This window comes from Primulina tabacum, chromosome 10 (genome assembly GCF_025594145.1).
Source record: "Primulina tabacum isolate GXHZ01 chromosome 10, ASM2559414v2, whole genome shotgun sequence".
NCBI lineage: Eukaryota > Viridiplantae > Streptophyta > Magnoliopsida > Lamiales > Gesneriaceae > Primulina > Primulina tabacum.
The window spans coordinates 3,231,498-3,244,465 of NC_134559.1; the positions used below are offsets into that span (position 1 = coordinate 3,231,498).

Consider the following 12,968-nt stretch of genomic DNA (forward strand, 5'->3'; position numbering starts at 1 on the left):
CCAAAAAAAAAATCAGCCATTCGAAGCAAGCAAGAGATCCATGCACCATAAACCTTAGTTTCCCAGATAAAGCTACAAAAAAACCATGTATGTGATCATAAAAAAAGGAATCGAGGACCCGTCCAGGACTTATTATTACTTTTCCGATGTAACGAACGTTGATCCCGTGGGCATGAAGAGCTTCAGTTAAAGTCTGCCCATCCATTGGTGAAACCTCAAGGGTACGAAGATCTTGTATGAATTTAGGTAGTACAACATCTTTAAGATGTAAACTTGCTTTCCGCACATGTTCCTCATCTGCAGTGATCTCCTGAGAAATATTGTGGGTGGAATATCAACATAATTTCCAGATATTTAGTGAAATCAAAGGTGTTGTAAAAATTACAAGATACCTCTTGAGTCCCAGCGAGCTTAAATTCAGTAAAAACATTTGGGTTGAATAATATCTCACTTTTTGCATCTTTACTTTCAGATTGAGAACCAATTTCTTGAAAGTGTTTCTTTGCACCATTTTCCACAACCTGCAGCAACCCATTGACAATCATATGTGACCAGAAATAGGTGTAGCAATAAACACTTAAATCTGGAATATATGTCAGAGAAAACACAACAGATAGTAGTAAAATTAGGTAATAATAATATCACGGTCATGCACCAAAATTGCAGTCTGTTCAGAGGTTATCACAGTCGTGAGAAGCTGGAAATACACACACATTAGAATGTAGTAGAATTAGGTCACAGTGACCCTAAATTGCAGTCTGTCCAGAGCTCATAGCAGATGCGAGGTTCTATAATCTTGCCGCAACAAGCTAAGAGTTGGGAACATCAACTTAAAATCTACATGACACGTTGACATTACTGTACACCTATTTCATTTATATATATATGACACCTTTTAAGATCACTAAATGCAAGTTGTTATCCTTCTGATTTTCGGCCTATCACAGAATATGGTGTTTACAGTACATATATTTTGTTCAAAGCCGTGGTTTTGAAATGTTGGTCCCAGCATTATAAAATTTCTTATATAATTTTGACCAGCAAACTTTAAGGTCAAGGTCTCTTGCTTCAGCTGATTTTGATAGGCAGGGTTGTAAGATGGAATGTGTCCGGACAATGTGATAGGACACATCATTTTGGTTAACACTCGACACACATTTACATACCAATTTATTTTCACAACACCATATGTAGTGGCTACTCTGTAGTTAGCATCATAAAAAGTTACTCCCACAAAACATTTACTTGTGTGTCACTATTTGATGTTGCACTTTCCTTGGCTTTATTCACTTCTTCAGCATTACTAATGCTTGATTCTTCAGAGGCAACAGTAGTCTCTTCACATTCAACTCCACATTCAGAATTTTCAGCCACTTCAGCCTATTCAATTAAATCATCCAAAAGCTTAGGAATCCACAATATCCAAATATTTTAGAAGATATGCTGATAAACAAAAGTGAAAAGTCTAATCTAGAAAGGCAAATGGCAGTTATTAGTTCATGATCCTACAAGGCAAAAAGGCAGTCATTAGTTCAAGATCTTACATGGCAAAATGCAGTTATCAGTTCAGGTCTCAAAATACAAAATCTGGAACCTGGCCCCATATAATTGGCATCACGAGGTGTGACTCTCATCAAGTCCAAAAGATAATGTCTGAACACAAAAAACATCACGACCTAAAATGTGATCAATCATAAAAAGTAATAAGCAAGAATGATAAATGAGAAATCACAACTGCACGCATCAGCCCCTAAACAAACGCACATACCCACGCACCCTCTGGACCAAGGAAAAAGAAAGAAGATTCAAATATAAACAAAAAATAGCTGCAACAAGTGGCCTCAAAATGTTACAGGTCTTAAACAAGAGTGCACAAAATAGATGGAATTGATTTATCCTTCCAGAAATCTACAAATACTGCTGCATTTGTGTGAAATGTTGGATTATTTCACAAAGGAAACAATATCTCTGACGGAAGCTAAATAGAGGATTTACAACACAATTTTGAAGGAGAAATTTAACCTGTCATCGCTACCAACTATTCCTTTACACTCAACAGGAGCAGCTAGCTTGAAAACTTTACCAGATCCATCCAGCACAGTATTCTCCTTCAGATGAAGACGTTTGGCAGCTTCTAGTACCTGCAAAAAAAATAAAGATAAAGATGATATACTTCAGGTGAATGCATTAATACGAAAACTACTGATTCATGAAAAACAATTTTGAATTTCAACTTGATTGAATAAAGTTAAGATATGACACTTTATATTTTGACATATTTATTTGACTTAATCTACTTTAATTGTCTCTATTGATTATTTGATTTTATTGTTCCTAATCATGAATCTTGAATGCATTCAAGCCAAAATGGCAGAAAAAATAGATGAATTTGGATGTCTGGCACACCGGCATCACACCGAAGGGTGCTACAATTGATGAGCAAAAGGTGCAGCGCATTTAAATACAAACCGAAGGGATAGCCGTGAGAAGCACAAGAAATTTGTTCAGAATGCGATGCAGACACACGAAGCAACAAAAGAAAGAAAAAAATAGAATTGCTGCTGGTAGAGAGAGAATCAATGAAGAAACATGACACAAAACCTTGTGCTTTGAGTGGTGTGTGATTCGTGTATTGAAGAGGAAATAATAAGGCAACAAACTGTTGCTGAAAAAAAACACAAGCCAAGATGCATAATATAGAGGCGTGAATCAACACCACAAGGAAAGAAATTAAAGAATTGAAGCATGATCCAACAAGGCAAAATATAAAGAACCGACCGTGCCACGTCAAATCTCACCAAATCTTGGAAATTAAGGGAACTGCAAGAAGAACTCTGCCCAATTTTTGAACATTAATATTCAGGAGTCCGGAGGGGGACAAAAATATGGAAGAAGGAAACAATATAAGAGGATATATATATTTCATTGGACTAAATTTTTGCATGTGGGAGGCTTACTTTGCAAGACTTTTGTACTACATATTTGTTCGAGGATTCGTTATTTGCTTTCATACTTTTATTTTCTTGTCAGATTTTATGGTCTTGCGTTGCTAGATTTTAGTTCTTTATTGAGGAAGACAAAAACCTTGGAATTTTATTAATTTGTGAGATTTGAGGTTTATGCATAATTTTGATTGATTTATATTGTTATTGTTTTTTGGTTTTTCATGATTATTGATTGTTCATTGATTGTTAGATTGGCGAATTAATTTTTATTTGTATGATTTACTGCTAAATTAAATATCAAGTCCGTAATTATTTGATCCCTCTAGTTTTTGAAGCAATTGATATTAATAATTTATTGCTTTGGAAATTTATCTATTTTTAGGGAATGTAACTGATTAAATTAAATGAAAATGCGGAGTTTGTGTTGTTAATTAGATCTTTATCGCTCGCTGAGATTGTTTAATTGACAACGGAAAATTAGATAGCGTGTTTCTCGTTAACTATTTGTAAGGCAAAATAGGAATGAAATTTCAAATGGTGAATATTCAAATATAAATTGATATTATTGGAAAAACTCTATAGAAGTATTCAACTAGATATGAGTGAATATGGAAAATATACACAAACTGATTTTAGGAAAGAAAAAAACTAATACTAGAAAGACTCAGCTTATTTATACCTTGGAATGAAAATCTTCACTCCAGCATATTTTCTTGCCATTGTCAACAGAACCATACAAAAGGGATTCGGATTTGTCGCCTTGAAGAATTCCCGGCAAGACACTCTGGAAGAAGAGGAAAGGAATGAAATAACACAACCCAAAAATAAATTATTACGCCAAGGGAATAAGCATCTTATTGTATCAATATATTCTGTAAAAGATACTAAAATATTCACATAAAGCATTGTAAACATGATAATAATAGCACACATGAGATGATCATTAGATAGGGTGGAAAGCTACATTTTCCTTTAAAATCTAGCCAACACTCTATTTTATATGACTTCGACATCTAAAAATTCTTTTAAACTTGCTGCTCTCTTTTCAAGATAAGTTTGAGTATACACACCTGTGCGACAACTCTATGACCTCGGTAATCAATTATTGCCATAGCAAGATTGTACAACCCCGGAACATCAGCTTCTTGGTAAGCCTTGGTGCCTCTCAAGTCATTGTTAGCACTTGCATATGTGGCCTGTTCGCTTTCAGCTAACTGGGCCTCTGCAGGCATATCAGGGGATAAGGCATTGATGTCATTATTATTTTCTGTATCGCAGACAACAGACTCATCTGCATCAGAAAATCTAGAAGCTCCTTGGGGCACATTGTTATATTTCTTCTCAGAAGAGCTCTGTATTGAGGCTACGTTGTCAGTTTTAGAGTTATCTTCAGATGACTGCTTCCGGGACAGTTGTTCAAGATCCGCATCAACCGCGAAACTGAAGAATATGTTGTTGTGAACATACCTGAGTAATACACCAGTATTAATGATACATAAGTCATACCTAAATGCAAATTCAGGGGAAAATGGAGGCGGAAAAGCTCAAATACGAAAGACCGCAGAGAGAGAAAACACACAAAAAGACGTGAGATCGCGCGCACAAACATATATTCGACTCAATACTTACATATGGAAGCACTCTGGATCAGTTGGATTAATAGGTGGAATACATCTGCTAATCACCCCAATAGCACCACTAGTAGCAGCGTCAACAAAGTCTGATGTCACTTTGTAGAGAGCCCTATCTCTTAGAATCCTACAATAGCAATTCAGACAGTGAGCAACTCAAATCGACTTGATCTTACTGTAATATTACCTAGGTAGGCAAGCAAAGATGCAAAAACAACTTGCACCTTTCCTGATGTGTAGCATGGGGGAACTCTCGACAAGACTGTAACTCTTCATTCCAATCTCTTTGCATACCAATTAACTCACTTCCAAAAGAAAGGGTAAGAGAATTTTCAGCCCTAGCTCCATCGCGCTTGTGATCTGAAATTACCACCATCCATGAGACTTGCAGAGATAAAATAGATAAAACAAACACGTACCGATCTAAACTGTTTCATAACGATTTCAACAATTCAATTCCACACAAAATCAAGAGAACTGAAAAGTTGAGAAAATCCAAACATGGTCAAATAGGACAATAAAAATGAAAAAGAGGAAAATGGTTTAGCTAAGTTTATCTTAGCGAAGCCAATGAATGGCAATGTGTTACATGCATTCTGAAACTAACCAAATATATATATAATCAATAAAAATGCTGATTACGCACGCCGTGACTATATAACCAACCAAACAAAATGAATCAACTAGAATAAATGCCAAGATTAGTTAAATGTATCTCTAGTAAAATCATCTGAGAACCAGGACTCCATCTCCGGTAATGAATCTTCTCCAGATACTACCATAATTTGTCTAATATAAAGCACTAAATCAAGTTAAATCTTGCTGAAAATATGCAGGCCCATACTTTAATAGGATTTAAATGCCATCTAAAAACCACGCAATTATGCTCAAGCAATTTTGGCCCGTATACAAGAGCAACAACAAAATTCTACCAAATAAATCATATAAATTAAAACACAACACATCTGGATGACCTACAAATTCACATTCCCTGGCTGAAATCAACATGAGGGTATGAAGAAAGATGCTTGAAATATCAAAATAGCACAATCCCAAAAGCCTTTCAGAATTAGAGTTTTGGGATGATTTATAATTGGACAAAATGTTTCCCAAAAGATCAAGTGAAAAATTACTTCTTTTTTCTCCCTCAAACTAAAAAAATTAGTATTTTCATAAGAAATGAAAACGAGTGAAATGAGGAGAAGTTTCACAACATAATCCAAGGAGGGACTTGATATGATTGAGAAAATAACTGAAAATAACTTGAGGATGGTCCTAGTCAACAAGTTGAAAAACATAAGACACATTACTTTTAAGTTAAAAGATTAACTACCACCGCTCCAAGCCTCCAACCAGCCCAATCAAAGATTAAGATGCTTAATGTCTATAACATGGAGAATAGTAAGAAAATATAAATACACTATCTCATAAATCTCAATGACTTATAAGCATCAAAATGAGTGTTACAAAAATTTGAACATACCAGGAACAGGATACGAGCCAATCCAAGAATTTGGTTGTAATAGAGATTGAACATTTTCAAAGGGATGTGCGGAGGCCTTCTGCTCCAAAATTTCGCGAAAAGCTTGAATAAGAAAAGAAAATGAAAGTGATATGCTAAACATTAGATTTTTAACTTTCAGGCACAAATTATTAGACCAGTTAGATGTCATTTTGTGGTACCTTTCTTGAATTTAGGGCTTATCTTTTGCAAAAGACCAACAAGTGTTGTTGCCTCAAAAGCAGATTTGTTAGGCCTTGGATCAAGTACATTCCCAAGGCTGGAGTTAACGTAGAAAGCTTTAGTTGTTCCAGTAATACAATATTTGTTTCCTTCCAAAGTTACCATGTCCAAATAAATCAAGTCTCCAGAAAGCCTACATGCAGCAAAAAACAAACTCAGTAATTTGCATGGGACTTCTGTAGAAAATAAAATGCATAATGTCAAATCTTGAGAGCAAGTGAAATTCATAATATTCGATGTGCTCTGGTAGTGTGACAATGCTTCAGAATTTGGACAACCTTCTGTAGCTAGGAGGAGGATTCAATGATGAGAAAACAATACTTTCCACGCATTTAATCTCTTTAGAAGATGACGACAAAAGGTTAATTAGGGAACCAGAACCAACATCCATAAAACCCAAATTATCGAGTTCGGGCACCTCAGCTTTCGCAACATCTATATTTAGAAAAAAATAGTACACAAATAAGAATTAATAAAAAGAAAAAAAAAGAAGCCAACACAAATAAAGGCCAAAAAGATAAAAGGAGGACCTGATTTTCCAGATGCATTTTTGCCTATCTCATGTTGTAGAGCAAGAGTGGTGGATAAAGAGGAGTGCAGAGTCGAAAGAGAAATCAATTCTCTAGTTCGATGAACATGTGCTCTGACAGATCGATCATCATATAATGCTGCAAGGAACAGATTTAAGTTAGAACCCAGGAGCAAGTAACAACTGAAGAAATGCATGGCAAATGTGTGCCGTAAAAAAACTATTTGCAGGATTTTCCACAGCAGGTGATGTACTATCTCATGCAGCAAACTTTACCATGCATAAATTAAGCATACTTGTAAGCAACCCTTGTCTTGTTGATGAAAGGTAAATGATAATAATCAGTGAGTTCAAATGCCAGTGTCAACTTTTTGTGCTTAAGCATGTGCAAGACAAAACCAGGTAATATTAATGAGATTACCAGGAACCATCTCCAAAAAACAGCTCCCACTAGTAATATCAGCCACTTCACATATTTCATTATAATCTTCTAGATGATGAACATAACCATCCTTTGTATGCAAAAGCAAATCATAGCAAGTACAGAAACATGTCTCAGGAGCATCGAGAAGAAATTGCCTCACATCCATCACAGAATCTCCTGGACTTAACTACAAACACCGATGAATTTTGAGATAAGTAGATTCAAACAATAATATAACGTCAGTCGAAGAAAGATAAAATATATATAGATATGATTAAAAAACAGTAGTCATTAACTTCTGAAGCAATTGTGAATATGGAGGAAATAAGTTAAACTGCTACATTCTACATATCTAGATTCAAACTAAAAAAGTACACAGCTTACTTGCAGCTCAAGCTTCTCGCCTCCTTGTGTTTTAACAGAAACGGGATAAAGATGAACTTCAGCTGCAATAGAATAAAACAGCAATCATTAAGTCCATTATAAATTGAATGCATGAATAAAGTGTGGCCTAATTTGTGACAATGTGTGACAGTGTATGTGCATGAGCAGACTTTTGCAATGAGCCAAGTGGCATAAAAAATATTCAAGTTACATAACGGTAGAATGAAGCGAAAAATATACACATAAGAAGGCCTCCAGAAAAGGGAAGGATTTTTCCTTGGGGTAATGCAATAGTCCCCAGATTCTGTTAAGGGAATCAACTCCGAGTCATAAAAAAATACACTGCAAAAACTTTCCTTATTATTATTTGATAAAGTTATACAAGAAAAGATTCAAAACAGCTCCTTCGAATAAAAAGTGGTGCAACTTCGCCATCCTAAAAATGGACTGAATTTGTCATTATTACAATTAGCACAAAAAATCGGAGCATCTTGAACATTACCTTGTTTTGATGGATGCTGGTGGGACGCAATTCCTTTATCCTTTACCTCGGACTTCAGTTCAGTTGATTCATTTGAGCTTGCATCACCATTAGCATGTGTGTCCCTTGGACTATCATTCGAGGGGGGGTTGGAAGAAGGGGGCTCAGCTGACCCTTTGCGATTCCTCCCCCTATTCGACTTTCCGGCCATCTCTACCCTTGCGTCAAGAAATACACATTAAATTACGTAACAAGCACATGTTTCTGATAAAATGAAAGGATTATCAAATTTCTCAAAGCAAGCTCCTCGTTTCACGCTTTGATGGTGAAACCACCATTAATGAGCATCAAAACAAAACACAGCCAACTGAACATAAAGGTCAAGCTTGAAACAGGACACTCCATTAGTTTAATTTCGTCACTTTCCCAACAAGGAATGCGCATTGAACCAGAAAAAAAGTTGACAAAAACTCAATTCCCATATTTATGACAAGTAAAATCCTAAAGAGAAGCTTAAAAAACATTGACAAAATCTTCGAGTCCTTGACCACATCGGCTAAACGCATACCCGTCGAAAAACCCACGAATTAAACCATTTAAATGTGAACAAAAAATGTCGAAAAACCCATTAATTAAACCATACAAATGTGAACAAAAAAGAGTGATAAACAACCAGGTCACTGAATAGCATTAGCTTATCATCTTAGACAGACCTCTCACAAAAGCTAGCCACCGAAAAACAAACCCTCGTACATACTTGTATTAAGCGAGCATGAAATGAAAATCAGAATCTGTCAAAAAAGATGATAGCAAAATAATACCAATTAAAATCGCAGCTCGATCGTCTGAGTAGCAGCAGGGCGTGGTTCCCCGGTTTGTTTATGTGCAATGATTTGCGGGGTTTGCGGGGCCGCTGAGGTTTTAAGTTAGGAGAGTAGGTAAAGAGGAGAGAATGGCTGAGAGACGGCGGATTCTTGACCAATTTTATATTACTCCATGATTTATAAATACTCTCACATTCTTTTTTTAAAAAATAAACATTTGTTTTTTTACTTTTTCTGAAAAAAAGGATCAAATATTTATTTAAAGTGGTAAGTATTGGAAAATAATATTTAAAATGTGTGTATTGAATATTTGAATGTTGAAAATAAGAGTTGTAAATATTAAAAATTAGTGTGTGATGATGTAGGTAATGATGTATTTTATTTTTGGATTATTTGTAAAGATTTCCTATAAATAGATCTCTCATTTGTGAAGAAAATCACAATTGAGTAGAGAGAAAAATATTATAAAGTGTGTAGTTTGGTAAATTTTGAGAGTTTGAGATTTTTACTTTTTACCATAAATTTTTACTTTTTCACAACACGTTATCAGCACGAAGCTCTTCTAAAAGTCCTACATACTTTTCCAAGCTCCAAACAGAAGAAAAAGGTAACAAAAATAATCATATTTATTTTACTGTTATTTATTTATTGTGTATTTATTTAATATACAATATAATGTTATTATTAGAAATAATAAAAATAAATTTTTCATAAACTTGTTATAAATCCTGGGAGGATGTTAAGACGACATCCCACACTCCCGGTAAGGGATACGACAAGTATAAAAGCCTATAAGGTTTTTAAACAAAATAAATTATGACACTCATTATAATATTATGATATGATATACATAATTATTTAAACATGTCTAATATTATATATATCATATTATTACCATAAAATTATACAAATACATACCTTTATTTTTTTGTACCCCAACGGTCATAAATGGTAAAAAACGGCTAGTTTTTGCCCTATAAATATGATCTCACAAACACATTACATCACTCCAACTTTCTCTTCTTCTCTAAAAATTATTCATCATCAAATTTTTCGAAGAAAAAAGAAGATGGCTTTCTCAAGGATATTTTTAATTATTTTGGTTGTCATACTCACGAGTCTTGTATTTATCGGAGAATATCCTCCTCGTGCGTTTTCTTTATTTTTACAAATACTTGTACTTGTTGTTTATCCGTTACTTTGTATTGCAATAATTATTAACTAATAAAATGCATCGTAATTTTTTTTAGTACCACCATGTCAAATTTAACAAAGCTCGAATTTGTTGCGCTCGACATCACGGGAAAGAATTATATGCCATGGACTCTAGATGTAGAAATGCATCTTGAGTCATTGGGTCTAAGCGATACCATTAAAGAAAATGGCATATGCACGTCACAAGAAAAGGCAAGAGCCATGATATTTTTGCGTCGACATCTCGACGATGGATTGAAATGTGAATATCTGACTGAAAAAAATCTCATGGCTTTGTGGAAGAGATTAAAAGAAAGATTCGAACATATAAGAGAAGTTATACTTCCGACCGCCCGGGATGAATGGAATACATTGAGATTCCAAGACTTTAAAAAAGTCAGTGATTACAATTCGGCGATGTATAGAATAATCTCGCAATTAAAATTTTGTGGACATGAGGTCACAGAATCTGAGATGCTTGAAAAAACATTTTCCACGTTTCATGCATCAAATATTACTCTACAGCAACAATATAGAGTACGTGAATTTGCGAGATATTCTGAACTCATCGCCTGTCTTCTTGTGGCGGAAAAAAACAACGAGCTATTAATGAGAAATCATCAGTCCCGACCCACTGGATCAACAGCATTTCCAGAAGTAAATGTTGTAAGTAAAAATGAATTTAAACCTGGAAACCAAAATCAAATTCAAAGACAAGGTTTTGGTCGAGGTCGAGGTCGTGGACGTGGACGTGGACGTGGACGTGGAGTTGGCCGTGGTCGTGGTCAAGGCCGTGGTTTTGAAAATAATCGAGATAGTTATTTTCATAACTCATCTCAAAAGAACGTCCCAAACCATCCACAGAAAAGGCATCATGAGAATACAAGTGTTAATGAGAAGCACTCAAAAAGATATGAAAGTTCTTGTTACAGATGTGGTACTCCAGGACATTGGTCCAAAGTTTGTCGAGCCCCTGAGCACCTTTGTAAACTTTATAAAGAATCATTAAAGGGGAAAGAAAAGGAGACCAACTTCACTTAACGCAGTGACCGTTTGAGTGATTCAACTCATTTTGATGCTGGTGATTTTATGAATGATTTCTCTGGAAATGATCAATATGTTGGTGGGATAGAAATGAACAATATTGATGCTGCAGATTTTCTCAACGATTTCTCTGAAAATGAACAATATAATGGTAGAATATAAATGTACAATAATTTATTTTTCATGTATTCATAGAATAATGTTTTATTGTATAATTATAATTTGTGTTATATTTAAATATATATTGCGAGTAATTTATTTCATTGCATATTTTTTTGAAGTTCAAATATGGAAAATGCTATGAGCAAAGCTGAAGTTTGCATACCCGATAGTGGTACAACGCACACTATCCTCCGAGATAAAAGATATTTCTTGGAACTAAAACCAACAAAAACAACGGTGAATACAATATCAGGTCCTGTAGACTTGATTAAAGGATGTGGTAAAGCACAATTTTTGTTACTTAATGGTACAAAATTTTTGATCAATGATGCTTTATATTCGCCACAATCGAAAAGAAATTTGTTGGGTTTTAATGATATATATTCCCATGGGTATGATACTCAAACAATGAATGAAGGGAATAAGAAATATATGTGTCTTATCACATATAAATCAGGAAAGAAATATGTGATTGAAAAACTACCAATGCTCCCTACTGGATTGCATTATACACATAAAAGTCCCATTGAATCAAACATGGTAGTTGATAATTCTTCGATATTAACCAATTGGCATGATCGATTGGGACATCCTGGTTCAACAATGATGCGAAGAATTATAGAAAATACACATGGTCATCCACTGAAAGACCATAAGATCTTTCAGAATAATAAGTTTCAATGTAAAGCATGTTCTCTTGGAAAACTTATTATAAGACCATCACCAGTCAAAATCCAAACTGAATCACCAATGTTTCTTGAACGTATTCAGGGTGATATTTGTGGACCAATCCATCCACCATGTGGACCATTCAGATACTTTATGGTATTGATTGATGCCTCCAGCAGATGGTCACATGTATGTTTATTTTCAACTCGAAATGTTGCATTTGCAAGATTACTTGCTCAAATAATAAAATTGAGGAATCAATTTCCCGATTATACAATCAAGAAAATTAGACTTCATAATGCTGGTGAATTTACTTCCCAAACTTTCAATGATTATTGTATGTCTATGGGAATCATTGTTGAACATCCTGTTGCTCATGTACATACACAGAATGGATTGGCTGAATCATTGATTAAACGTCTGCAAATGATTGCTAGACCAATGATTATGAAAACAAAGCTCCCTATTTCTATATGGGGACATGCAATTTTACACGCTGCTTCATTAATTCGCATCAGACCAAGTGCATATCATAAATACTCCCCATTGCAGCTTGCATTTGGTAAAGAACCAGACATTTCTCATCTGAGAATTTTTGGATGTATGGTGTATGTGCCTATTGCACCACCGCAACGAAAGAAAATGAGACCTCAAAGAAAGGTTGGAATTTATATCGGTTATGATAGTCCATCAATCATTCAATATCTTGAACCTCAGACAGGCGACGTGTTCACAGCACGTTTTGCTGATTGTCATTTTAATGAGGAAATCTTCCCAATGTTAGGGGGAGAACAGAAACATACCGAAAAGGAAATTACATGGTATGTATCATCATTGTTACATCTGGATCCAAGAACAAAACAATGTGAAAAAGATGTACAACAAATGGTACACTTGCAAAGAATAGCAAATCAAATACCAGATGCATTTGCAGACA

The 12,968-nt window shown here is 34.8% G+C and overlaps 1 protein-coding gene across 5 annotated transcripts in view; it reads right to left on the reverse strand.

Annotated features, from left to right (window-relative positions):
* The window catches only part of LOC142505155 (clustered mitochondria protein), a 23,553-nt gene extending 14,433 nt beyond the window's left edge, over nucleotides 1-9,120 (reverse strand). For 3 of the 5 annotated variants that reach the window (XM_075618011.1, XM_075618010.1, XM_075618008.1), the window contains exons 1-17: nucleotides 8,960-9,120; nucleotides 8,160-8,351; nucleotides 7,658-7,719; nucleotides 7,271-7,460; nucleotides 6,851-6,988; nucleotides 6,599-6,755; nucleotides 6,260-6,453; nucleotides 6,060-6,161; nucleotides 4,801-4,936; nucleotides 4,575-4,703; nucleotides 4,016-4,412; nucleotides 3,625-3,729; nucleotides 2,023-2,141; nucleotides 1,545-1,653; nucleotides 1,246-1,380; nucleotides 393-521; nucleotides 140-310 (exon numbers count right to left, since the gene is read on the reverse strand). In XM_075618011.1, coding sequence (XP_075474126.1) covers nucleotides 140-310; nucleotides 393-521; nucleotides 1,246-1,380; nucleotides 1,545-1,653; nucleotides 2,023-2,141; nucleotides 3,625-3,729; nucleotides 4,016-4,412; nucleotides 4,575-4,703; nucleotides 4,801-4,936; nucleotides 6,060-6,161; nucleotides 6,260-6,453; nucleotides 6,599-6,755; nucleotides 6,851-6,988; nucleotides 7,271-7,460; nucleotides 7,658-7,719; nucleotides 8,160-8,349 — 2,463 coding nt within the window. In that variant the 5' untranslated portion in view covers nucleotides 8,350-8,351; nucleotides 8,960-9,120. Of the gene's footprint in view, nucleotides 1-139; nucleotides 311-392; nucleotides 522-1,245; nucleotides 1,381-1,544; nucleotides 1,654-2,022; nucleotides 2,142-3,624; nucleotides 3,730-4,015; nucleotides 4,413-4,574; nucleotides 4,704-4,800; nucleotides 4,937-6,059; nucleotides 6,162-6,259; nucleotides 6,454-6,598; nucleotides 6,756-6,850; nucleotides 6,989-7,270; nucleotides 7,461-7,657; nucleotides 7,720-8,159; nucleotides 8,357-8,959 lie in introns of all 5 variants that reach the window. The other 2 variants (XM_075618009.1, XM_075618012.1) reach the window with 2 other exon arrangements.
* Between the last annotated feature and the right edge of the window lie 3,848 nt (nucleotides 9,121-12,968).